This window comes from Malaclemys terrapin, chromosome 10 (assembly GCF_027887155.1).
Source record: "Malaclemys terrapin pileata isolate rMalTer1 chromosome 10, rMalTer1.hap1, whole genome shotgun sequence".
Classification (NCBI taxonomy): domain Eukaryota; kingdom Metazoa; phylum Chordata; order Testudines; family Emydidae; genus Malaclemys; species Malaclemys terrapin.
In genome coordinates, this window is record NC_071514.1 from 38,025,461 (window position 1) to 38,051,655 (window position 26,195).

General features: G+C 45.6%; 1 protein-coding gene across 1 annotated transcript in view; it reads left to right on the forward strand.

The window, feature by feature from the left end:
- Positions 1-26,195, forward strand: part of PTPN9 (protein tyrosine phosphatase non-receptor type 9) — a 54,562-nt gene that overhangs the window by 4,486 nt on the left and 23,881 nt on the right. Inside the window, exons 2-3 of the mRNA XM_054042470.1 lie at positions 22,034-22,177; positions 26,062-26,151. Of these exons, the coding sequence (XP_053898445.1) occupies positions 22,034-22,177; positions 26,062-26,151 (234 nt within the window). The remainder of the gene's footprint in view (positions 1-22,033; positions 22,178-26,061; positions 26,152-26,195) is intronic.

Sequence of the window (26,195 nt, forward strand, 5' to 3'; positions counted from 1 at the left end):
GGAGGTTCTGTAATTCTATCAGTGTACTGCTTGTCACTTGTGTTCTCATACGGAGCTGTACTTTTCCCTTTTGCAAGTTCCCTCCCAATGGAGCTATCCTGCAGGACCTAGGTTCCCCAGGGCTGGGTTCTTCCAGCCCCAGAATCAGGCGGACACACATTAACAGAGCACGTCTGAGAGGACCGGGTTAATCTGACCCCTTATATGTCCCTGGACTCAGTAGGCTGAGTCGAGCAGCACCTCCAAGCTGTCACCCTCCTATGCCATGGGCACCGCACCGGAATAGAGTACACCTGAGCAGGCTGGATCGAGCAGCACTTTCAATCTGCCACCCTCATATGTCCCAGTTTCAGCATGTTCTCATCCCCACTTTCACGTTACACTTGTTCTGGTAGTAACCCACTTGATGAGCAAACCCCACAGGATTTTTGAGTGCTGCAGGGATCTTTAGCTTAGGTATGAGGAGCATTGCTGCAGAGTGAATGGGAAAACAAAAAACATCCCCGAGGGGGTGGGGGAGGGACAGAGAGAAGCTACCACCTTAACCATGAAAGTTATTTATTGGCAGGTAATAATCATACAAGGGGAGCCAAACAAACAAAACAGTTATAATATTAAATCTAACTTAAATTTTATTATAAAAATCAGATTTAGAAAACTATAACTGATCACACAAGTCAGGGTCAGAAGGCTATACCTAGGGAGAGAGGGTTGGGTTCTCAATGCTCCGTGAAGCTTGAATTGATCGGGGTTCCCAGGTGGTTGTGGTAACTGACCGTCCATAGTGCTGGAGACAGGCAGAGCCCGCAGCATGATCAGTCAGGAGAAGATGAAGTCCCAATGGAACTGATGCAGATGTTCGATGCTGTCGTCAGAACACTTACTTGAGCGTGGGCAGGGGCTTTTGTAAGGAAAGAACAATGGTTCAAGGGAGAACACTAGATTTGTTTGTGTGTAAACTGATGGCTCAAAGGAGTATACCAAAGTTGTTTCGTTCAGGCTAGACAATGGGGGCTGATCATTCCTGGCTCTGGGTGGTGTTCCTTCGAGGGAGCTCACAGTGCAGTTAGGCAGCTTCAGTATTTTGGATACCAATAAAGGATTTATTACTAGAATTGGTCTGATAACTACTGAGCTGGGTGTGTGCAGGCGTGGGTTCTTTAACATCTGGAGCAGAGATCCCCCATCATGCAGTGCTTCCCTGCTTTTCTGGTCCCAGAGTTTTGTGTGGTTCTTGCCTTGGACTATCTGTTCTCCATTCTGTATGCTAATGGGGATGCCTCCCTGCCCCATCTTCGATGCAAATGAGGCTAGGGGTGTTTCCTTAATCCTGTCATCCTTGTTTGGATGGATTTAGGTGTGTCTCCCACTGCCTTTTCATTGCTTTTTGTAAGTCTTTCTTCTGATTGGCTTTGGTTCAAGCACAGGGGTGGGGGGGAAGGTCTTTCATGAGTCAGACAGGCTGGACACTGCGCCCTGGTTCCCCAAGAACACAGAGCTGATAGGTAACACCGGGGAGACATCTGAAACCTTTGTTTACTAATGTTGCACTGAGGAAGCAGGAATAAATTCAATACTCATGGCTCAAAAATCCAAGCAGAGGCCTTTAGGGGAAAAGAACGAACGGTTCTTCTGATGGAAAAATAAATTCTTCCAGTTTTGACCTTGATAGTTTGTCTAAAGATTTTATGCTAAAAATCCAGTGTGCTTGTTTATTTTTAAGAGCAGGTTACACAACAGTCAGGAGTGGTCTAGATAATACTTAGTCCTGCCATGCGTGCAGGGGACTGGACTAGATGACCTTTCGAGGCCCCTTCCAGTCCTACGGTTCTATGATTCTGTAATTTCTGTGCAGTGATCTATGGATGCTGTTTAGGCTACAGTAGAAATGCTGGGTAGTGCTATCATTGCACCCCATTCTCTCCACCTGCCCTCACATAAATGGATATTCCCACTTTGATCCCCGGATTTCCTTCTTCAGCCTCCCGTTAGTTTGGAAGGGTTCTAGTCTTCCATGTCACCTAAAGCAAGCAATAGGAACTGTTTACATGACCAGTGCCAGCTTTTAGTTCTTTCCCAGTGTTGCTGCTATTCCGGATGTATGAATCGGTATGTGGGGACAAAACATTCTTCGCTCTTTTCTCTGAAAAAGAAATGGCCGCTGTGGTCAAATAGGGGTGACATGGTACACTGAAAAATGAGGTACTTGAAAATAATTGTTCAGTGAGTAAGGACTGGAGATCTCTGAAGTCTTGTCCACTAATGTAATGTGGATGGATCAGAAGTGCTAAATCCATTATATCCTGATGTAATTTGTACGGAATAAAATGATCTCACAACTTTTTGTTGAGAAGGTAGTGAGGATTTCTTGATGTCACTGGATACTCCATCCCTGAAAATGGTGAGCTAATGGGCCAGGGCTGCAACGTTCAATAGCACAAATGTCAGGAAGTGCAATGTTTTGAGAGTTATCGATACTTTTTTAATTCCACCCTCTTGCAATAAATGAGGGGCTTCTGACATAACCACATAAAAGGCATGCAGTGATTAAAAAAATTCTGTGGACACTTTCACTTAAAGCAATATTGTCAACTTAACAAATCAGACTTCTTTCTACAAATGTTACCTACTACTAGGAGTAATGCTTAAGGCCCTGATCCTGTAAAGACTTAAGTACATGCTTAATTTTAAGTATGTAAGTAATCCCAATTGAGTTCAATGGGACTACTCACAGTGCTTAAAGTGAAGCATGTGAATAAATCTTTGCAAAATTGGGGCCCAAAATGATGCTGATTGAAAGAGTTTAGCAACAAGAATTATTTTTTTTTCCCTGTCATTTGTTTACTTTGTGAATTTTGAGCACTTCGGTTCATAGTACGTTTTTTATTGTTTCCCCGTAGGGTCAGTTCCCCCGTCTGTTTGTGTGGGTATTTCACACAGCAATAGGAAAAGACAAACTCTTAGAAAGGGATTTTCTGGAGCATTCAGTATTGTCCTAACTCTGCTCCGGGTGACAGCACTGGGAGTTTTATCACTGCAGAGTGGAGCAGTTAGACCAGCACTGTGAGCCCTTTGAAAATCCTACCCTTGGCTAATATTAAAACATAACTGCAACCATGACAGTTGACAGGAGAATTGAGGGCAGGGCAGGTGGATTGGGGAGACCTGAAATGACTTTACCTCCTATTTAGACATTGATTATATTTCAAGATAATGGTGTCCCTTTAAAAATCTAGGTGAAGAGGCAATTTCTACATAAAAGAACACACCTGCAGGCATATCACCTTGTGCTATGAGCCTGCCATATCTCACCAGCTAAACAGGGTCAGCTTTGTTTAGTTAGCACTTGGGTGAGACATATTAAGGAACATCCAAGTGCTGTCTAAAGTGTTGATTAAGGTGGTATTCTTCCCTCTGAGTCATTTCTGAACCAGTGATCTAGCCTGATATTGTGCTTCTGGATGTGTCACTTCCCAGACGAGAGTTAAAACCTGGCAGCTTGTGGTCACTGGAGATCTTGGGGTACCTTTCACAAGAGTAGGGAAGTTAACTGTAGTGGTCTGGTGAAACTGACTAATTACATTCTGTTGACCTAAATAACTCCTGGAATTTCAGTAGAATTTATTGTTCACTTCCTGTTTTAAACTAACATGCAGTCATAAACATACCATTGAAGAGTTGCTGTATTTCACCCCAGAAGTGTACAATTCACTCTATTTACATAGATTTTTTTTTGGAGGAACAGTGTAGGGAAAAATGATTTCTCTTCTGTCATACTGTTTGATTATCATGTGAGTCTCTGATGTATGGCCCTGTAACATCAGACCCTACTGCAATGTGTAAAAAATGGGTACAGTTACAAGTACTACTTACACTTCAATTTTGGATTCTCTGATTCTTGTGCCATTAAAATGTCAACGCAAACATGTTTTGGATTTAATCTGCTGCTGCAAAGAGAATGCGCTGGAATTCTCTTTCCAAGCATGTCTGCAAAGCCCCTACCCTCTTCTTATTCAAATTTCTCCCCCCATCCCCAGTCCCCCAAACTTTGCATCTGCTCTGATGGATACAAGAAATTAGTCAGCTAATTTGAAGTGAAACTGGGAGTAGATTAGTCATGGCAGGGTTGGGGGAAGAAGGGAGGGAAGCCAAGCTTGCAGTATGTGTGAGTGCTGGTCATTACCAAGACCTCTCTGCCTATCCTGTTGCTCCAGCAATTAATTCTGTCTCTCTTAGATATATGGACCCTCATCACCATAATATGGGAGTGCCTCACAATCTTTAATGTAACCCTTGTGAGATGGGAAATTGAGGCACAAAGAGACTATGACATTCCCAGGGTCACATAAGAAGTCTGTAGCAGAGCAGGGAATTGAATCCAGATCTTCCGTGGACCAGGCTAGAACCCTGACCACTGGAACATCTTTCCTCTGATTGTCTATTTGCTGGGGCAGGGTCTCTGTCTAGATCAAAATCAATTAAAAAACAAACAACCACTTTTTTTAGGATCTAAATTAAATACATCTTTTTCTTAAAAAATAAACCTATTTAAAATTTATGACAACGCATGTTAAGGTCTAAACTTACTTTAATTTAAGTTATTTTAATAGATTATACTAACACAATTCAAGCAATCCATGTTTGCTGCCAGAATTTTAAAGAGAGTCAAACCACTGAACTGGTGGAAATCATTGACCAAGCACCTGGAACCAGAGTTTCCTAAAAGGCTAAACCAGCTTTTGACATCAGTCGCCTCTTCTGTAGATGCAGAAAGAATATTTTCTTCATTTAGGTTTATTCAGCTATTTCCGTTCAATGACTAGCTCATTCAAAGTTGAGATAGCAATTGGGAGCCGATAAAGTAAGAAAGCATGTTTTCTTCTAATCTGTGAATAAAAATGAGGTGTAAGAGGATAAGATCTACTAGTTCTAAAATCTTGAAGGACGTGGTGATTCGAAACAGTAAGTTCAATTCACTAACTACAGGTTAGTGAATACTTCCTTTGTTTAATAAATCAGTTCGTTTTAAATGCAAAACATTTTTTTGATAAATTTATATTTTCTGTCGTATTCCAGTATAATTGAGATAATTGACTTTAATAAAAAATCAATTTAAAAATGCTGGTTTTGTGCATTTTGAGTTTAATTCAAATTCCATCCAAATGCAGTTTGACCCAAATCACAAGTACAAAAATTAATAATCTAGTAAATAAGAAATGCATCAGTCACTGTGATGTAACGTAATAAAAATTAAGAATCTGAATAAATGTAAGTTAAGCTATTAAACAGCTTAAATAAACACGTATGGCTATTTTGTATCTTCCTGGTTATCAAAAAGAAGCACCAAATGTAGTGTAAAGGCTGTATTTAGTTGCAAATCAGCATGTTTTAATGGTTACCAACCAATACGAATGAACTGTTCTTTAGGAAAATAATTAAAAAGTACAAATGCAAAACAAGATTAAAATCAGTTTTAAATCAAGGATTCTTGTGCTTGCTGATTTTAAATCACTCATTTTAATCCTCATTTAATCCTTTTGATTTAAATCAGTCCAACCCGGTCTGTACAGCACCTACCACATGTTGGGAGCTACCAATATGAGAATAGCATGTCAGTAATTATTACACCTTTTAAAAAATCCCATCTGTTTCTATTAGAATGTTTGAGTCTCAAGCAGCCAAGTGGATTATTGCGTTTTAAATGATTGTGTAGCGGAATTATAATAGAAGACTCCATATGCATGATAGAGATCGCTTGCTCCAGGTGAGTGATAGAGAATGTTAATCAAATAGCACATCTCTCCAGGTTAGATGAAGTCCATAATTTATTTAAAATTATGGTTTTAGTTCTTATTTTTTATTTTAATATTACCGTAACCCAGGTGCTAGTTTAGATCAATGGTCAGGATATCTGAGGTTTGTAATACTTGGGAGTAAATGTCTGAATTGCAAAACATGAAACATTTTATGTCTTTAAATAAAAACTGAACATGTTTTCTTCATACTCTCCTCCCCTCCCCTCCTCCCCCCACAAAAAAGTACTCGCCTTTAGGATAAGCCCTAAAAAGTGTGTGTTTTGGAAAGTTATGAGACCGTGAAAGAGAAGCCTTAAGGGCAAACAGTCTTCATAAACCCCAACTATAAATAAATGCAAATACACTTACAGCGAAAAAGTCAGGAAACAAAAGCTAAAGTCCTTGTAGCCGTGTTTCCTCATCTGTCTTTGAAAATGAACCAAATTTTCAAAAGTTGGCCTTCACCATTTGCATCCACACGTAATTACTGGTAAAGTTTTAGGTCTGCAGTTATCTGTGGCCACAATTTCTGTCACTTGGACATCTAAGTATCTGATCTGCAGTGCTGCGGTGTCTACAGCCCCAACCCTGCAAATGATTGTGCATGGGAGACTCTGGCAAGTTCCCGGCCTATAGAACTTAAAACTGTGCCCAGAAAATTACATTCACCAAAACGGGAGGCCCAGTTAAGGCATGGTTGCATATCAGGCCTTCTCTGTATTAAGATATTAAATTAACAGCCTCCCTTGTAATCCAGATTTCTCAAGTACAGCATTGGTGAATTAACTTTATCCTTAACAACTGCATTTCCTGACTGATAAAAGCACCTACCTAACTTAAAGCAATGATAGGAATTTTGCATTTAATTCCCTTGTTTAAAAATAAAAATAGCTATAGGACTATGGAATTGTGCAAAATAGAACTGCGCAGCTCCATAAATTCCAGCAGCCTGTTCGTCATTGTCTGCATGGGAAAGTTATACCGATAGAAAGTGAGGATGAATTTAAAGCTCTGTAGCAATATCTGTATAATTCCCCAGATACACACTCTTGTTCTGGCACAAGCTTGGCTATTGCCAGTTTATCTTATGTCACTTTGGCAGCAGTTTAAACTAAGCCCTCTCGCCCTCCCCTCCCCCCCCAAAAAAAAAAAAAAAAACAAAAGGCCACTCTTACTCTAGAATCGGAGAGTTCAGATGTGGAGTTGCACTGTAGTTTAACTGTACTGGCCTAACTGCAAAAAATTTCCTTTGTTGACAAGCCCTTAGATACACACATCCAATCCACCTCCAAGACTCTGCTTTCACACAATTTCATTTTTCTTGCAACTTCACAGGTTTTATATCACACCGGTATGTGGATACAGAAAAAGACGAGATGCAGCATTGTGTATGTGTAGACTTGGAAAAATTAGATTTGCATTGGTGAAAGTCAGTAAACATCAAGTTCATGGTACACACACAAACAGATGGAAAACATATTTCCATTGATAATAGAAATTTACAGAAAGGTAAAAATAAGAAAAATGCTGTTTGAGAACTTATTAGAGACTGTCATTAAATAATTGTCTGACTCCCCCCATCCCCATCATAATTTCCTGTAACTGTGAAAATTTAAATAGATATAAATTAGGAAAAAAAATGTTTAAAAATAAACATTGATCTTATCCGTTGAACTGATAAAATGCAAATTGAGTTCTGCGAAGCTAACATGCGTGCATGAAAATTAGGGCTTGTCCACACTTGAAATGCTATGGTAGCACAGCTGCAGCGCTTCAGTGTAGACACTACCTACGCTGACGGGAGGGGTTCCACCTCCCTGAGATAAAGTAAGTAGGTGTTAGCTCTAAGGTGCCACAAGTACTCCTAACACATTTATTTGAGCATAAGCTTTCGTGGGCTACAGCCCACTTCTTCGGATGCATAGAATGGAACATATATTGAGGAGATATATATACACATACAGAGAGCATGAAAAGGCGGGAGTTGTCTTACCAACTCTGAGAGGCCAATTAAGTAAGAGGAAAAAAGTACAGACAGTTTGATAAGAAGTGTGAGAGTACTTACATGGGGAGTACTCCATAGGTAGGTGATGGAATAATTCTTCCGCTGACCTAGTGCTGCCTTCAGGGGTTAGGTCAGCTTAACTTTTGTCGCTCGGGGTGTGGATTTTTCACATGCCTGAATGATGTAGCTGAGTTGATGTAACTTTTTAGTGTAGACCAGGCCTTAATATTGAATCTATTTATTTATTTATTTTAATGAGCAAGTTTTTAACTCCTTGTTCCTGTAACTAAACAATGGCAGAACAAATTTTGCTCAGAGAAAAACACACACAGCTACGCCTAACATCAGCTGCAAGGGTAAGGTTTGTCCCAAAGGTAGAAAGAACTTTGAGGAGAGCTGTGATTGAAAGCACGGGGTGCTATCCTGGAAGGTGAGTTGGCACCATAAGTGCAATGTGTGCTATTTGAAAACTATAATCAAAATGGAGAGAAATTCATGATTGCCGGAATGTACTACAAACTGCAAAGCATGATGGGAACAGTGGAAAACAGAAAAGTAGCAGGCTGCACAAACGTTGAGTAATGTAGGGTTACCATACGTCCGGATTTTCCCGGACATGTCCGGCTTTTTGGGACTCAAATCCCCGTCCGGGGGGAAATCCCAAAAAGCCGAACATGTCCGGGAAAATCCGGCGCCGCTGGGCCGGGGGCTGGCCTGGGGCCAGGGGCCGGCGGTGCTGGGCAGCCGGGGGGTGCGCCAGGCCGGCGGTGCTGGGTGGCCGGGGGGTGCGCCGGGCCGCCGGGGAGCAGTGGTGCTGGGCGGCCGGGGGGTGCGCCGGGCCGCCGGGGGCCGGCGGTGCTGGGCGGGCTGGGGGTGCTTGGCCGGGGGCCCGGGGTGCTCGGCCGGGGGCCGGGGACCGGCAGTGCTGGGCGGGCCGGGGGTGGTCGGCCGGGGACCAGGCCAGGGGTGCTCGGCCGGGTGCCGGGGACCGGGCCGGGGGTGCTCGGCCGGGGACCGGCAGTGCTGGGCGGGCCGGGGGTGGTCAGCCGGGCCCGGGGCCGGCACCCCAGGGCCCGAGCCGACCCAGGCTGGAAACGCCGGGGGGGGCCAGCCTGGGTCGCGCCTCCTCCCCCCACAACCCCCTTACCTGCTTCAGGCTTCCGGTGAATCAAATGTTCGCGGGAAGCAGGGGAGGGGGCAGAAACTTTGGGGAAGGGGCGGAGTTGGGGTGTGGGGCGGGGCTGGGGGCGGGGCCGGGGCCCCATGGAGTGTCCTCCTTTTGGAGGCACAAAATATGGTAACCCTAAGTAATGAATTAGATAGAACCTTAATTAGAAGGAATCTATTTCAGCAAGAAATTACCCTGGGACCTCTGTGTCCAAAAGCGAAAGGTGTATCTATCTGAGCTAAAGGCAAACCTGTGTTGCTGTCAGTAGTAACCCTATGTGAGGCCCTTAAACAGTTCAGTGTGCAATAGAGACACCTGTCCAGACTCCCTTTTTTTTCCCATGTGGAAGTCTCCATCCAAGTGCTGCCCAGGCCCAGCCTTGCTGGAGTCTGAAGTCCTCTGTTTAACCCACAGCACTGATATTGAAGAGCAGAGGCAAGGCCAATGTAAGCTTTCCCCACACTGCTCTGCCAATTAGCCTCAATCATGACGTGGAGGGATTGGCTCTAGCCGTGAGAAAATAGTTTATTTTCCATGTTCATTCACTCCGTGTTCTCCCCAATTTGCTAGCCAAGAAGGCTGTCATTTATGGTGGTGGTTGTCTTGTGATGGCCCCATCTACTGGGAATGGAGACCACTGATTCTTTTCTCAGAAATTACTTACCAGTTTTGCCGTTCTGTGACTCCCGTATTTTATTCGTCACTGGATAGACTTATACAACTGCTGTATCATCTGATTTTTCTTACACAACTAATGTTACAGTTTAAAGTCCCAATCCTATAAACACTTGCATAAAGTAGCTTAGTTCAAACCAGTTCAAATGCAGAGACTTCCAGGGGGTACATCAGACCATCTAGATATTTGCCTAGTTTTACCACAAGCTACATAAAAAGCCCTAGCGAAGACAGTACAAACTAAAATTTCATACAGACAGTGACTTGTTTATACTGCTGTATATACCAGAGGTGACCAAACCGCAGCTCGTGGAGCCCCTCATGACTCCTCCCCCCCGCCTCCATTCTCCATCTACCAAATTGGGTGGGGAGCTCAGGGCTTCTGCCCAGCTGGAGAGGGTGGTCTAGGGGCTTCAGCCCCACACGAGGCACCTCCCAGGGCTGGGGGCTTCAGCCCCGTGAGGCACACCTGCTGGGGCTGGGGGCTTCAGCAGGAGCAGGGCTGAAACCCTGGACCCTGGCAGGTGCCTCCTGCGGGGCTGATGCCCCTAGACCACCCTTCCCAGCAGGGTAGAAGCCCTCAGCTCCCCACCCTGCCACAGGGCTAAAGCCCCGAGCCTCAGCAGGCGCGCCCGGCTCTCAAACTTCTGATGATTATCGTATGCACCTCAGAGGGTCAGTAAGTTTGGCCACCCCTGGCATATACTAGACCAGAGGTAGGCAACCTATGGCACGTGCGCCGAAGGCGGCACGCAAGCTGATTTTCAGTGGCACTCACACTGCCTGGGTCCTGGCCACCGGTCCCCGGAGCTCTGCATTTTAATTTAATTTTAAATGAAGCTTCTTAAACACTTTAAAAACCTTATTTACTTTACATGCAACAATAGTTTAGGTATATGTTATAGAAAGAGACCTTCTAAAAATGTTAAAATGTATGACTGGCACGCGAAACCTTAAATTCGAGTGAATAAATGAAGTCTTGGCACACCACTTCTGAAAGGTTGCTGACCCCTGTACTATACACTGAAATGTAAGTACAATATTTATATCCCAATCAATTTATTTTATAATTGTATGGTAAAAATGAGAAAGTCAGCAATTGTTCAGTACTAGTGTGCTCTGACACTGATTTTTGTAAGCAAGTAGTTTTTAAATGAGGTGTAACGTGGGGGTACGCAAGACAAATCAGACTCCTGAAAGGGGTACAGTAATCTGGAAAGGTTGAGAGCCACTGTTTCAAACCACCGCTCGTCAGTTACAACTTGAGGGGGCTCGGAAAATGATCTCCTTTACAAATATCTTTGCCTTCACTTAGAACGATGCACGTCAACGTGTTTCACTTGGTAAGGAAAGCACTGGGCTGAGCATACTCAGCAAATCATTTTCAATTTGCTTGTATCTTAATTTCCAAAGCAACTTTCCTAGACCAAGGCAAAGCCCTATACTTCATTCAGGGATAAACTGCTTCCAAGTGGTTTAGGGCTGGCCAGTGTGGTCTGCTCTGTGAGAGACTTGGAGCAAGACACGAGCCCAGAATTTATAATCCGAGTTGACGGACAACACGCTCTAGGGATGCAATTCACTGGGAGATCAGGGAAACTTCTTTCTGAGCGTGTTTAACAAACATTTATTATTCATAAAGTGCCGAAGGTACTTCATGAAATTTACGATTTTTAAAATACTGTGACTGTGAAATTGACCAAGATGGACTGTGAATTTGGTAGGACCCTAGCTATAAGAATGGTTCTACATCAAGTGAGGATTCCCTAGGAGCAGGACTGAAGAATGGGGCCCGTAGAATGTAAAACGCTCAAGGCAGGGGTCTGTGACTTTATTTCTTATGATTTCAGCTATTTAAATCTGAAATTTCATGGTGGTGTAATTGTAGGGCTCCTCACCCAAAAAGGAGTTGGGGGATGGTGCGGGTGTCGCAGTACTGCTACCCTTACTTCTGCACTGCTGGTGGTGACGGCACTGCCTTCAGAGCTGGGCAACTGGAAAGCGGCAGCTGCTGGCTGGGAGCCCAGCTCTGAAGGCAGAGCCGCCGCCAGCAGCAGCGCAGGAGTAAGGATGGCATGGTATGGTATTGCCACCCTTACTTCTGTGCTGCTGCTGGCGAGGCGCTGGGTGCCTGGCCAACAGCTGCCACTCTCTGGTTGTCCAGCTCTGAAGGCAGTTCAGAAATAAGGGTGGCAATACCGTGACCCCCCTAAAATAACCTTGCAACCCCCCACCCCCCCCGCAGCTTCCTTTTGTGCCAGGACCCCCAGTATGAAACGCTGGTCTGCTCTGTGAAATCTGTATAGTATAGGGTAAAAGCACACACAAGACCAGATTTCACAGGGGGAGACCGGATTTCATGGTCTGTGACATGTTTTTCATGGCCATGAATTTGGTAGGGCCCTACTTATAGCTCTAATCTGCCTTCCCCTAATGGCTCACTGTATGGGAGCAGGGAGTGGAAGGGCAGGGGTGTAGCATGAGCACACTGCACTCTGGGTATCCTCAGCTTGCAATCAGCATAAATTAGAGCAGCCCTTAGGCCAGGGGTTGGGCCACACGCCCCCCTCCCCACCCCCGGCTCCCCTGGAATTCAGGAGGTTGAAATGACACTTAAAGCCAGTGCTGCCCCTCTTCACCCAGTGCTGGAATGGAAGATCAAAAGAATGGCACGTTTATTGACTTCATTTAAGTCTGAGTAAGCTGGACACAAAACATCTGTTCTCCTAATGGCTGAAAAAATGTCATTTCCCTCCCCACCCAGATATCTCAGAAATAACTGAAAAGGGGTTTTTTCCCTTCAAATTTTCCATCAAAGTCACTGCTGGTTGGAGCCCAGAGTGTGATCAGTTTCAGGTAATTTACGTGAGCAAGCGCCAGAGCTGGTGGGGGGGGTTGAATGGAGCTCTGACGCTGCAATCTCTCTTCTTGTGGTTGTGGTGTCGTGGCTGGCGGGGACTGTGCTGCTGAGTTGTGTTATGTGCTGTGTGACTAGAGATTAGAATCAAGGCAACCCTATCCCCTCCCCTGCTCCTCCTCCTGCTTATGCGTTTTGGTGCCTTCAGTATCCCAAACACAAGTACCATCTGCTGGAAACAGGATGTGCCTGTGTTAATAATTGCATTAGAATGTGACACTTCAGCACCTGTTTGAGTCCCTGGTGTATTTAACAAGAGAGACCAGCTGAGATCATTTTGTAGGCGGTAGAGGGTTTACAGGAAGGAAGGACAAAGCACTGCAATTCCCTTGGGAGAAAAAGAAATTGGAACAGGGATCATTAAAAGAACTGATGGCAAGAGGGTGTCTTAGCACTTGATGGCCATTGCAAATGGCATCCCCTGGAGAGATGACTTCATGTTATCTGAAAGATTGAGTGTGGCAGGATGCAGGCTGCTCTCCTACAACCTGGAATCTCAGGGGACCCGGCCAGGGAGCTGCCAGAAGCCATGGCTGGGGTGGGCATTGCTCATAGCATTTTATCAGAGAGCTCAGACTGCTGGAGTAGTAGCTGCTGTTGGTCAGGCACTGTTCTGAGAAGTTCACGCTGCTAGAATCCTAGCAGACTTTGATAGGAAACTGCTGTACGGAAGCTCACGCTGCTGGAGTCTTAGTTCAGTGCTGAGAGGGCTCGGCTCTAGGTAGGTCTGCACGCTGGGGATTTTGTAGCACAAAGAAACTAGTTAATTACAGCCCGTGTGGTCATGTCTACATACATGGTGGGAAATTCCCCCCTCTCTACCACCGGCACAGTTCCACCAGCAATAGCAACAGTGGGAGTTCTAGCTCCAAGCTCTGAGCAAGACTGTGTTTTAAAGCACTGCTGGCTTTGTTTGTACAGCCTGCAGCACAATGAGGGGTGGGGGGACCCTGACTTTTGATTGGCACCGCTGGAGTGCAATTCATCATCACCTTGTCTATGCAAACGCTCCCACCTGCTGTTGCTACCTCTGGTGGGGAGCTTTCCCCTACCATCCTTGCTCAGGCAAGGCCCTGCTGGGAGCATGCAGCTGTGGAAATGGTGGTGTTAATGGATAACTTAAAAGCTGCTCCATGAAGGCTGGTGAGATACCAATCTTCTTCATATTAAAGCAGCCAGTGCAAATGGAAGGGACATGGCAAATATCCTGCCCCCTTAGCTGGAATCATGAGGTGAAGCCATACATAGGTGCCCAGGCCCAGGCCAGTCACACACGGCTGGTGAAGTGCTGATAAACTCAGGCCCTTCACTTCCTCCTGTAGGAAGTCATTAACACCAGGACCTTTTCATGCTGACTAGCGCGAATGATTCCAGTCATTCTGCCTTGCTGGGAGCTTGCAGGCTCCCCAGAGTGGCCTGACATCCTACACCGCCGCTTTGAGCTTCCAAATTCTTCCTGTTCCCACTGCGACGGCGGCATTTCTCGAAAGCCAAGCTTAGCTGCTTTTGCTTGTTGTTTGTTGCTCTTGCACAATGCCAGGGATAATGGAAAATTCCTTAATTTCAGAACTGCTCTTCCTGTTTTATGTCACTGGCTGGGTGACTTCAGTTCTTTGTCTGTGTTCGTTTGGCTGTATCCTTTCTACAGGGGTTTGTTTGAGGAGAGGGGGTAGGAAGCATAATTTAATCCTGAACAGTTGACTAATACATACCCCGCCAGATGGTCTCTGGGTTAGAGCAAAGGAGTCGGAGGGATTGGGTATCCTTTGTGTGGGCACCTTTTAAGCAATGAAGTGGTGGTGTTAAAAGCAGTAGTGATTCCTGTCTCTCGCTCTCTTTCTCATCAAGTTTTCAAAACAGGAAAATCACATGCTGCTATATGAATAAAACCTTCACATGACTGCACAGTGGATTCTGATAAATACACGGCATTACAAAAGGGAATACATAACATTTGTTTTGAAAAAAATGGAGGGGGAATTGAATTGAAAACATTAACCTTTAATTATTTCTTAAACTACAAGAGACCCAATTCTCCTCTCCTGAGTTATTAAAACAGACTTTAGGAGAACAAAGAAAATCCTAGGGTGAGATGGAACTAGAAAGAATTCCAGTTTTTAAAACAGTGTCCTCTACTTGTGGCTCCTTCACGGCTTCTCTAAACCTAAAAGTAGTTTGGTTTATATGGGACTGTTTAGGTGGCTGGGGGAGGTTTGTATTTACTGGCACATTTAACAGGAATTTATATGTGCCCATAGCAAGAAGTTCAAAGGCTTTTAACAACAAATCCAATAAGCTATTGAAGGAGGAGTTTGGAGACCATGCGAGACAGACAACAGGTGTCTTAGAAAAACTTCAGGTGGACACTTAATTTTAGCTAGGTCCAGGAGATCAGTGGTTGGTTCTCAACCTCTCCAGACTACTGTACCCCTTTCAGGAGTCTGATTTGTCTTGCATGCCCCCAAGTTTCACCTCACTTAAAAACTACTTGCTTACAAAATCAGACATAAAAATACAAAAGTGTCACAGCACACTATTACTGAAAAATTGCTTCCTTTGTCATTTTACCATATAATTATAAAATCAATCAATTGGAACGGGGTGGACAAACTTTTTGGCCTGAGGGCCACATCTGGGTATGGAAATTGTATGGCAGGCCATGAATGCTCATGAAATGGAGGGTTGGGGTGCAGGAGGGGAAGGGAGTGAGGATTCTGGCTGGGGGTACGGGCTCTGGAGTGGGGCCAGAAATGAGGAGTTCAGGCTGTGGGAGAGGGCTGTGGCTGGGAATGCGGGCTCTGGGGTGGGGCTAGGGATGAGGGGTGCTCTGGGCTGGGACCAAGGGGTGTGGAGGGCGGGAGGGGGTTGGGGCATGTGAGGGGGTCAGGTGCAGGCTCCGGGCAGCGCTTACTTCAAGCAGCTCTTGGAAGCAGTGGCATGTGTCCCTCCCGCCCCCTCCAGCTCCTACGGGGAGGCGCGGCCAGGTGATTCTGTGCGCTGTTCCATCCGCAGGCGCTGCCCCTGCAGCTCCCATTGGCCAAGGTTCCCAGCCAATGGGAGCTGCGGGGGTGGCGCTTGGGGTGGGGGCAGCATGCAGAGCCCCCTGGCTGCCCCTACGGTTAGGAGCCAGAGGGGAGACATGCTGCTGCTTCCAGGAGCTGCGCGAAGCGGGGCAAGCCCCAGACTCCGCTCCCTGGTGGGAGCTCGAGGGCCAGATTAAAATGTCTGAATGGCTGGCTGCGGCCCCCGGCCTGTAGTTTGCCCACCCCTGAATTGGAATATAAATATTTCAGTGTACAGTATATAGAGCAGTATAAACAAGTCGTCATATGAAATTTTAGTTTGTACTGACTTTGCTAGTGCTTTTTATGTAGCCTGTTGTAAAACTAGGCAAATATCTAGATGAATTGATGTGCCCCTAGTTGAGAACCACTGCAGCAGATAATGCATTGGATTGGGAGTCAGGAGCCCTGCATTTTTTTCTGGCTCTGTCACTCAGATGGTTGTGACCTGGTGCAAATCACTTCACTTCTGAGTGCTTCCGTTTCACCCATTGTTTGTCTTGTGTACTTTTATTGTAAACTCTTCAGGGCAGGGATTGTCTCTTATTATGTGTCTGTACAGGGCCTTGCACAATGAGGCTCCGATCTTAGTTGGAGTCTCTTGGTGCTACTGTAATTCCCTCCTACTAATAGATCCTTTGAGTCATTATAGCATAATAGATCCTTTGAGTCATTATAGCATGTAATATTGATAGCTGAAGTTAGTTATTCTGAGATCACTCAGGGGACCAGATGGGCACTTTCCTTACAAACCGAAATAAATAAAATTCTGTCCTCTGTTACATGCAGTCCACTCCTGTTGACTTTAATGGGAATTGTACGTGCATGGCTCATTGCAGAATTTGGCTTGAAATGATTCACGCAATACGTGTGTAGCGTTGAAAGTACAAATAAAGGCATTGGAAAAAGGAAACTGAAATATTTATTTCAACCTGCCAAGACCCTGGTTCAACAGTCCTTGTGTTTCTCCTTTGAAAGCAGATGACCTCACTAGCCCCTTAGCTCACAAAAGGGAGCAGCCCCTTAATCTCTCAGCACTAGGGGGGGTTGCATTGTCACCATCTCATGCACGGGAAACAACAGAATCCTGAACGTGGGTCTTGGCAGTTAAATGAAGGAGGAAATGAATTGCAAATATTTGCTTTAATAATGTATTTATAAGCTGTAAGTTCACCCCTATGGTCTGAGAATGGTTTAGGCGCTTAATTTTTTATTTTATTTTATTTTATTTTTTGCATTTATTGAAAAAGCAATTAATTTCCCCTTTACAGGGAAGAGAAGTTTTTCCCATAGAGAAAAGTTGTATTTCATACATGTGTTGAGTTCCATACTGCAAGTAACAAGACCGTTTCCCCCAGTGGTTATAATGGGTTTTACACTTCCTGGCTGTTGGAGCTGCATTGACTGGATGGATAGATAAACTGACTAGGAATGCATGTTCTTAGTCCGTTTTCATGCCGCTGGGAAAGTGCTTATGCTCAGGAGTGTAGCGCTAATCCTCTGCAGCTGCTGACCCAGGCTTAAAACAGTGCCAGGGGACACCCACAGAGGGCTAGTTCTAGCTGATTTATGCCAGTGACAATCCAGAGTAATTCCACTGAAACAAATGGTGTCACTTTGGATTTTCTGGTTCAGAGCCCCTCTTCTTGAACTGCCTTTGGGATCCTAACCTAACTTTTATTTGTAAGTTTACATGTGTTATCAAAACTTTGGAGTTGGACTATCACAATGTGAGATTTTGGTTGTCTCTTTGGCAGCTACCTTGCAAAGCGACTGCTTTATCCCAGTTGATGTGTGTGATGGGGGCTTTAGTGAGGTGGATGAAAGAGCTACAGGATGGTGCAAGATTTCCACCAACCCAAAAAGACCACACCAAGGAACCCCAAGTGGGTAACTCATGCTGTACGCATATGGAGTCTTCAAACATAAAAGGGCTCCTGGTGTACAAACTTGCAGTTCCATAAGCAAAACACAACGAGCAAGTTCTCAGTCTACTAACTAGTTCAGCCTCGCTCTCTTTTTGGATCAGCCCTTTGATATCTAGTCACTTTTACCAGTTGATTTGCTTTTTCAGAACCTAGCCTACTATGAAGTTTCAACCAAACAAATCTAAGGCGAAGATCCTACAAATACTTATGCACATGCTTCAAGTAAAGTGTGTGTGTGTGCGCGCTTTCTGCACCCTGCAAACATTTCCTCAACCAATGTTGAGCTGCTTGAACCGGGTATCTAAAGTTGACACAGTATTAAATTGAGTTGTCTTGTTTTCCTTTTGTTTCTATCCACTCTCCATGCCCCTGTCTCCGGTCAGTAGCGACTCCACCCATTTCCCTTCTAGGCAGTTCTGTGATTTTCTTGTTATGCCTAGTTGGAAACAATAACTTTGTTCTCATCACTTCCCGTGTAACTCAGTAGGATCAAAGTTTTAGTTCTCAGATTGCAAGTTGACTAAAATTTCTACTATCTAAAAGCTTTCCAATCTATCTCTGGACATGCTTTGGAATGATGTAGAAGCACATTTAAATAATAATAATAATTAATAATACATGGGGGACGGGGGGGGGTGAGACCTACTGGGTTGGTTTTTTTTCCCCCCTGGGAAAAAAAGTTTATTTCCCACCCCAAAGGCTGCTATCATTACTTGTGTTACAGGACTGCCAAGAAGCAGCAAACACTATTGGGACCCCATTGTGCTAGCTCTGTATAAGCATATTGTCAGAGACTGTCCCCCGCCCCATAGAGCTGGGCTGGTTGCAGCCACCCTCCCTTCTATTCAAAGGGACGGTACAAAAACTAGAGAGGAAATTGCAAGACTGATGCTGCCATTGCTAGGGATGGAGCAGAGCAAGTGGCATATTTGTATCCATCATATCTAGAAAGATCCCACCATTATTTAGACCAGGTTATTCTCACAAGGACCGATGTCCAGGCCAAACTCGAAAGAACTGTTCCTATGCTCTGAGCCAAGAATCACATCCTGGCCAGCAGGCGGCAGAGTCAGGCAATTGCTCCCTGGAGTTAAGGCCATTTCAGAGGAGGAGCTAAGTTTAAAGAGATTATTATCATCTGATGTTTGTGTTACCATCGGGCACAGAGGCCAAACCAAGATTGGGACTCCATCGTGCAAGGTGCTGTATAAACACCTACTGAGAAACAGCTCCTGTCCCCAAAGAGATCACCATCTAAACAGACAAAGGGGAGAGGGAGAGAAACAGAGGCACAGAGAGATAAAGATACTTGTCCGCGGTCATACAGCAGGGCACTGACTGAGCCAGCGAGGGAACTCAACTGTCTTGAATCCCACCCACCCCTGTGCCCTATTCACTAAGGGTAACATTTTCAAACGCAAAAATGGGACTTAGGCGCTTGAAAATGTTACCCTAGATCCCATTGCCTCCATGGCGACAACTAGAGCTGTCTAGCCTCAAAAATCATCTCATGTTTTTAATGAAAACTGAGATTCTTATATATTTACACAGCCCCCGGTGCTGAGGCTATGAGGAAAGCACCAAATATCACGAGCCTTGCACTTAAATGATGAGCGATGGCAATGCTGCTATAGCTTGAGGAAGGCAAATAGTGTGAATTTATCATACATGTGGTTTATTTTATGCAGAGCCATCTTTATATCTTGCCGGGTGATGCATCCCATTCTACGGAGGGTTCTTGCCTTCTTCTATCTAGAGATTAATTGTCAGTTATTTATTTTTGAAATAATTATCAGCCCAGAGGGGATGAAAAGGTCCTTTGTGTGTCCTCACAGCAGGATATTTGGGGTTTTGTTCTGCTAGGATCTTTGGAGGATCCTGTTAGGAGGTTAGCAAAAAAAGCATTGTCATGGCTAGAGAAGAAAACCACTGTCTTAGGGAGCGCTCAGGGGAACTGACACTCATTCAGCTCCTGCCTGGGGTTACACCTGTGCGATCCTATGGATATGTTAGGTATAGCGGAGAGCAGAATACTGCCCTATATGTTTGGTTGTGGTTTAATTTCTTCCTTCCTTTGCCCTGGGCTTTCTTTGTTCACCTGGCCTGGGTTGTCCAAAGCAGCAGTCTGTTTCCTTCTTGGTCACTTTGATGTTTGCTGTTTCAGTCCTCCTTGTATTGCTAAAGCTTTTTTCCTCTGGTTTGGTGCTAGCTGGTTCCCAGCTAACGTGGTATTTAAAGCAGGTGGGGATATAGCTACTAAAGCCATGGCTGGTGGTGGCCTTTATGTCTTTGTCATCCACCCCCCTGTACGGAGCGCTGTGGTATCTAGCCAGTGTTGGTGGTCTCTGTCTGTCAGCTTTCCAGGTGGGTTTTTCAGGAAGGAATGCCTGGGGTAGGGGCACTATCAGGTTCATAGGTATGGCTGGATTTTAAACCTGAGTTTCTTCTCTCTGGGAGAATTGCCCTCAGCAGCTGTCTCACTGTCATATTTAAAGGCAAAGACCTCTGAGGTTTCCTTTCAAACACCGTAGAAAGCCCTCTTGCTGGTACACAACAAAGCTCATTTGCTTTGAACATGCTCCTCAGTCTGTCAGAAACCTGAACCTGCAACCCTGCCTGTCCCTCTAATTTCTCTCCTTAGATGTTTTGCTGCTGCCTCAAACAACTCAGTATATGCAAAACAGAGCTTGTATTTCCCGCAGAATCCCCTCTCTGCTCCATTTCTTTGTCTTATTCACAGAAGCACTATCCTACACCTCATTCAAGCCATGAGACTCCTCTTTCCTCTGCCCCCACGGCTAGGCTTTTGCCAAACCATTTTGCTTCTTTATCTACAACAGAATTCATCCTCCCCCTCCTTTCCATGGCAGTCACCAAGATATTCCGTCCTTCGCCAGCCTCCCACTCTGATGGCTCCAACTCCTTCTCCCTTGGTCTCTGCTCCATCCCTCCCTGGTACCCTTCTTACATCCCAAACTCTGCTACTCTGACTGAACCCCCCCTTCTCCTTGTCTCTCTGCATTGGCTTCACCTCTTCTTCCATGCTAAGTGTCCTCTCCTGGCTTCCAGGGCTCTCCAAAACACCTCCTCTCCCTGTGGCTTGGCATCACCTGCTCTCTGTGCTGTGCCCTAGCTCCTCTCCAACTGTTCTGTTTGTCTTCATCCTTTGTGCCTTCTCTCCCTGCCAGATCACACTAAGTTTTCTCTCTCTCTCTCATAAACCATGCAAACCTTTGCCTATTCCACAGTAACCGCTAGCACATCCCATGCTGTGTGTATTCCGTCCTGGATTGTACCTGCTTTTGTAGGGGTTTACAAGTTTGGCATTTACTGTATGGAAATGCATGTACTTGCTGTGCTGCATAAATAACTAATGTGGGACAAAGACCCAGCTTGAGTCACACAAAGAGGGCTGGTAACTAAGGATGCTTTTGCCTGATATGGAATAAATTTAATAGATTGATAGATTTCAAGGCCGGAAAAGACCATTATGAATCACCTAGGCTGACCTCCTGCATATCACAGGCCATGGAATTTCACCCATATTTCTGTCTCTCTCAGAATTCCTTCCCTGTAACTGATCTACAACCTCGTTATCCCAGTCAGTACTGTTGATGTAAATAACTCAGGGAAATAGCGAGAGAGCACGAGGTTGGTGTTGGAAGGAGACAAATCTGGGTCTAAAGTGAGGGATGTGTCTCCAGTGAAGCATAGCTGAGACAGTAAAAGGCCATGACCCTGGTAAGGTGAAGGCTGGTGGGATTCCAATATACCTGGCATCATCTGGAGGTGATACAGTTCATTCTCCACATGTATCCAGCAGTGCGGAGGCTAGGAGATCTATCTCCCGTCCTCTGGATTGCCAGCTATCGGGGTTTCCAAAAGCACTGAGTGGCTTTCCAGATTCAGCCTCTGAGGCTTGTCTAACTAACCACACATAGCTGTGACCCAGCACTCTTATGGCTTCCTGGTGCCTTTCAAAGCTGCCATGGAAAGCAATATGCAAACTCTGGAGGCCTGTGTTAAGTAGAAAAGTGACTTGCTGCTGTAGCTAACAATGCACCAATGAAAGATCCCTGTTCTTTTTTTGCTTAATCAGCCAGAGCTCATTTGTTCCCACCGTTCTCATTGGCTGCTGGGACTGATGAAAAGAGTGAGACTGCAGTGATTGGTGCATCATACTGTACAGCTGCACTGCCAGCTATCCAATCATCCCATCTCTTTCTCTCTGCTGATTTGTGCAGGCTGCTTTGAGCTGGTGATTTGCATCTCCTTTGCTTCTCATTTCATTGTTTCTGCCTTACCATGTGTCACCTACTTACCTGATCCATCTAATGCTTTAAGATACACAGTGGGTTAGAGTGGATTTCAGAATAGCTTCTGTACCAGATTATTTTCCATCCCTTGGTATTTAGTGTGTGCAAACACTGATGTGTCTCTTCCCTCTTGCCTTACCATGCGTGTCTCTCTCTCTTTCAAATAGGCCACGAAGCAGTTCCTAGAGGAGATTAACAAGTGGACTGTGCAGTACAATGTGTCTCCGCTTTCCTGGAACGTGGCCGTCAAGTTCCTCATGGCTAGGAAGTTTGATGTCCTCCGAGCGATCGAGCTGTTCCACTCCTACAGAGTATGTGAGCCGGAGCTGTCTTGGTGAAGGGGGGAGCTGGAGTCAGGCTGGGCTTTTCTGTGCTGTTAAGTGATGTGATGCATTGCAAAAGCTGTTCTCGTTTCCATGGGAACAGTTATGCCCTCAAACTCTTTTTTTTTTTTTCTCAGATATTTTTTTGCTTTGATGAAAAACCTACAAGCGTATAAATCAGCCATGCAAAATCATTGCAAGTCGCCCAGGCACAAAATCAATTCAAACCACCCTGCCAGGATGATGATAGCAAAAAAACTAGACAATGTTTTAAACTTGACCATCCCCCAAACTTGTTCCCTTTCAGATACTTCTCGTCTTCCACTGCTTGGTCACAGTTTTTTACAGGAATGTGTCCTAGGAATTATTAAACTGGATAGCTCTAGGCCATGCCAACATCCAGCCTTCTTCCCCATCCCTTTTCAGGAACAATATTGCATTCTGTAGAGCAAGGGTTCTCAAACTGGGGGTCAGGACCCTTCGGGGTTGCGAGGTTGTTACATAGGGGGCCATGAGCTATCAGTCTCCACTCCAAACACTGCTTTGCCTCCAGCATTTATAATGGTGTTAAATATATTAAAAAGTGTGTTTAATTTATAAGGGGGGGTCGCACTCAGAGGCTTGCTATGTGAAAGGGGTCACCAGTACAAAACTTTGAGAACCACTGCTGTAGAGGTTATTATCTAATGCCTGTCACCATAGTACCCGAGTGCCTTCTGGTCCTGCATTGAACAACTTCACTCCATATCTGTTCTAATCCTTTTCAGGCGATGCCGTTAGCAGATATTCACAGCTCCCTTTTCCAAAGCAGCTATAGAACCAGTGCCAGAGCCTTACTGGGACAAAGGTTTCTATTGCTGGTATTTTTATTCTGGATTAAAAAGGGGCCCTGTGTCCTCTATGCAGTCTATGAAACCTGAACAAACCTCAGACTGAGAATCCCAGATGGCTTCTCTATGGATTCTCACACATACCCATAATCCTCTGCCCTGGGATCTGGCTAGTGGGTTAACCACACCCACAAAGTCTTAGTGTGTCTGTCCCCCCCTATATAAACCCAGGAACTACGTCACAACCCCAGTCTGCTGCTTCTGTGCCACAGCACCCTGCTTCTTTCAGCAGCTAACGGGAGGCACAGGAGGTACCTTGGTTGTAAGCTGAGTATCTGTCGCTACCAGGATGTGGTATGTAATACCTTTTGGGCAGGTAGCAGCCTCTGGTGCGTTCATCAAATGCCCGGCAGTGTGGTAGCGCACATCGCTCGTTACGGCTTGCAGTGGTATCTGCATCAAGACAGTGGGGTGTAACTTTTTTCAGTGATGAGGGATTTTGGGGGGCCTATTTTTGAGGCCCCAATTTGAGATCCCTTAAAGGGAAATGTACCTCAAGAGGCAGGTGCTCAGTGCTGTCTGCAAAGCAGGCCCCTTTAAGGTCTCTCAAGTGGGGCCTCCAAAATCCCTAGTAATTTTTGGAAATGTAGGCTCAGGGCTTGTCTACACTTGTTTGCATCCAGAAGTGGCGATCGATGCGTTGGAGTTCGATTTAGCGGGTCTAGTGAAGACCCACTAAGTCAACCGCAGATTGCTGTCCCGTGGACTCCTGTACTCCACCGGATGGAGAAGAGTAGGGGGAGTCAACGGGAGAGCGTCTCCCATCGACATCATGTAGTGTGGACCCCGCAGTAAGTAGATCTAAGCTACTTCGATTTGAGTTACGCTATTCATATAACTTAAATGGCGTAGCTGAGATCGAATTTCCCCTGTAGTGTAGACAAGGCCCTAGTTGTCTAGATATAAGTACATGTGACACCTTTTTGGAAATGTCGGTCCTGGCTCGTAAGACCTTGATCATACCAAGGGGTGATAGAGTTTCTCTGAGGTAATGTGTTCCCTTGGCTAAGGGTGAATGTAAAAAGTCAGTTGGCAGCCCTGGCTGCTCTAAATGCCAGAAGAGTATTGGCTTGTCTGCAAGCGGTGAAGTTATAGGCTGGGGTCACTGAAGCATAGCAAGTTTAAGTGGCTCTCTCAAGGTTCTAGAGCAAAGTCCGAGGTGAAGCCGGGGAGAGAACTGACACCTAGTCCTAGTCACTCTAGCCACTAGATCACGCTTCCACAGTATAATGAAAGATTAGCTGTCTCATGGCTCGTCTGGTAATTGCTGAAACCAGAACTGTATGATACTGAACACTCAAGTGCTACCCACACTCACCTGCAATCAGGTTTGGAGTGTCTCCACTGGCTTGAGTCACTGCTCTCTTCCTCTTGTGGGACAGACCAAAGACAGAACGTTTATGGTGCTGACAACAAACAATCCCCCAGCTGCGTGACAAGCAAACAGGAAGGGATCCCAAAACACAATTTTCTCTGACCAATGGCTGCTGGGCTTGAGCACCCGATACTGAACAAAGGTGGCATTTAAATCACTTCTCCTTCTCTCACATGCCCTCTAGCTCAGGTGCTAGAGTGAACCTGGGCTAGAAACCAAAACAAGGGCTTGGTCCTGCAGGATCTGAGTCCAGTGGAAATAAAGGCATGCCGCACCCCCCAGGAGACACATCTCATCAGGTCAGAGCCAAAGGTGAGAGGGCACGCTGGCCCCAGCCTTGCAGAATTCCACACACGTTCTGTCACCTGGCCAGGGATTTTATTGTCATTAGTAACATCCTCACCTTGTTCAAGGAGGGTCAGTAGATTTGGTGCCTGGGCTGGCAACTTTTCCTGTGAAATACACATACGTAGTGGAACCTCCTTGTAACGAACTCTGATGCAGCGAAGCTCCACCAGCATGGTCCTGATTTCAGCAAAGTACTTAAGAACATGCCTGATGTTAACTATGCGACTAGACCCATTGACATCAATGGAACTAAGTTCTGTATGTGATTAAGTAGCTTGCTGAATCAGGGAATATGAGAGACGGAGGACAGCCCTAGTGCCTTTCTCCAAGAACTTGTTGCCTATTCGGTGTCTTGGGTCAGGCTACGTGCCCATCAACCATGGCTGACAATGGCCTTCTGATAAGGCTTAAAGTGTGTTGCTGCTCTGGAAGGTCACTGAAGAAAAGCCACACTGGGGTTCCAGGTTTCCTTTTTCTCAGTGGTCCCACATCAAATGTACTTGGTTGACAAGTAAAAAGATGTTTTCTCTATCCATCAACCCTGCAAATCTGACTTGTGTTCTGGGAGTCAAGCCAGGTTCTTTCCATCTTGTGCATCACCACCGGTAGAAAAAAGCTCTGCAGGGCAAATTCTCCCTTGAGTTATGCCTGTCAGCTCCATTGCCTGCAGTTGGTTTGCCCAGATGGAACTGCTTTGGGGTTAGAACTTAGTAACTGGGTCTGTCCATGCACAAGGAAGAACAGACTGCAGCTCACTCTCCCAATGCTGGATTAGCTTTGCAGGACTAACGAGAAAAGAGCACTAAATGTGCCCAGATCTAGCTCTGATCAAGCATCCGGAGCAGGGGCTATTGAGTAAGAAAGTGCCATTTTATACAGGCCCTCCTTAAAGTGGAACCTCAAATAGAAAACCACCGTGAGCTATGTGCAGCATCTGGACACACATGACAAGCTGGCTTGCCTCCCATCCTCTCCGCCAGCCCCAGACCTGGGTTAGCTGGCTAGATTTGGTGGCCCAGCCTGGGAATTGGTGGTTCTGGCCAGCCTCAGGATGTGAGAAGTTGGCACAAGTTTTGTAGCCAGATCTGGAAATTTGTTTGGGTTAGATTTGCATGAGGCTTGGTCACTGAGCAGGTGGGTGATGATGGTGGCCATATACCTGTAATGATTCCCAGCTGAGCAGGAAATAGTAATGACGGCTGATTGGAGGCTGCTTCCTGTGCTGTCTGTGTGATTGTTGTGTGCCTCTGAACCCTTAGGAAACTCGGTTGAAGGAAGGAATTGTGAAGCTGAAACCTCACGAAGAACCTCTGCGCTCTGAGCTGCTCAGTGGGAAGTTCACCATCCTAGTAAGTGTGAGATCACGTCCTGGCCTTTCTCGCCAATGTGCCCG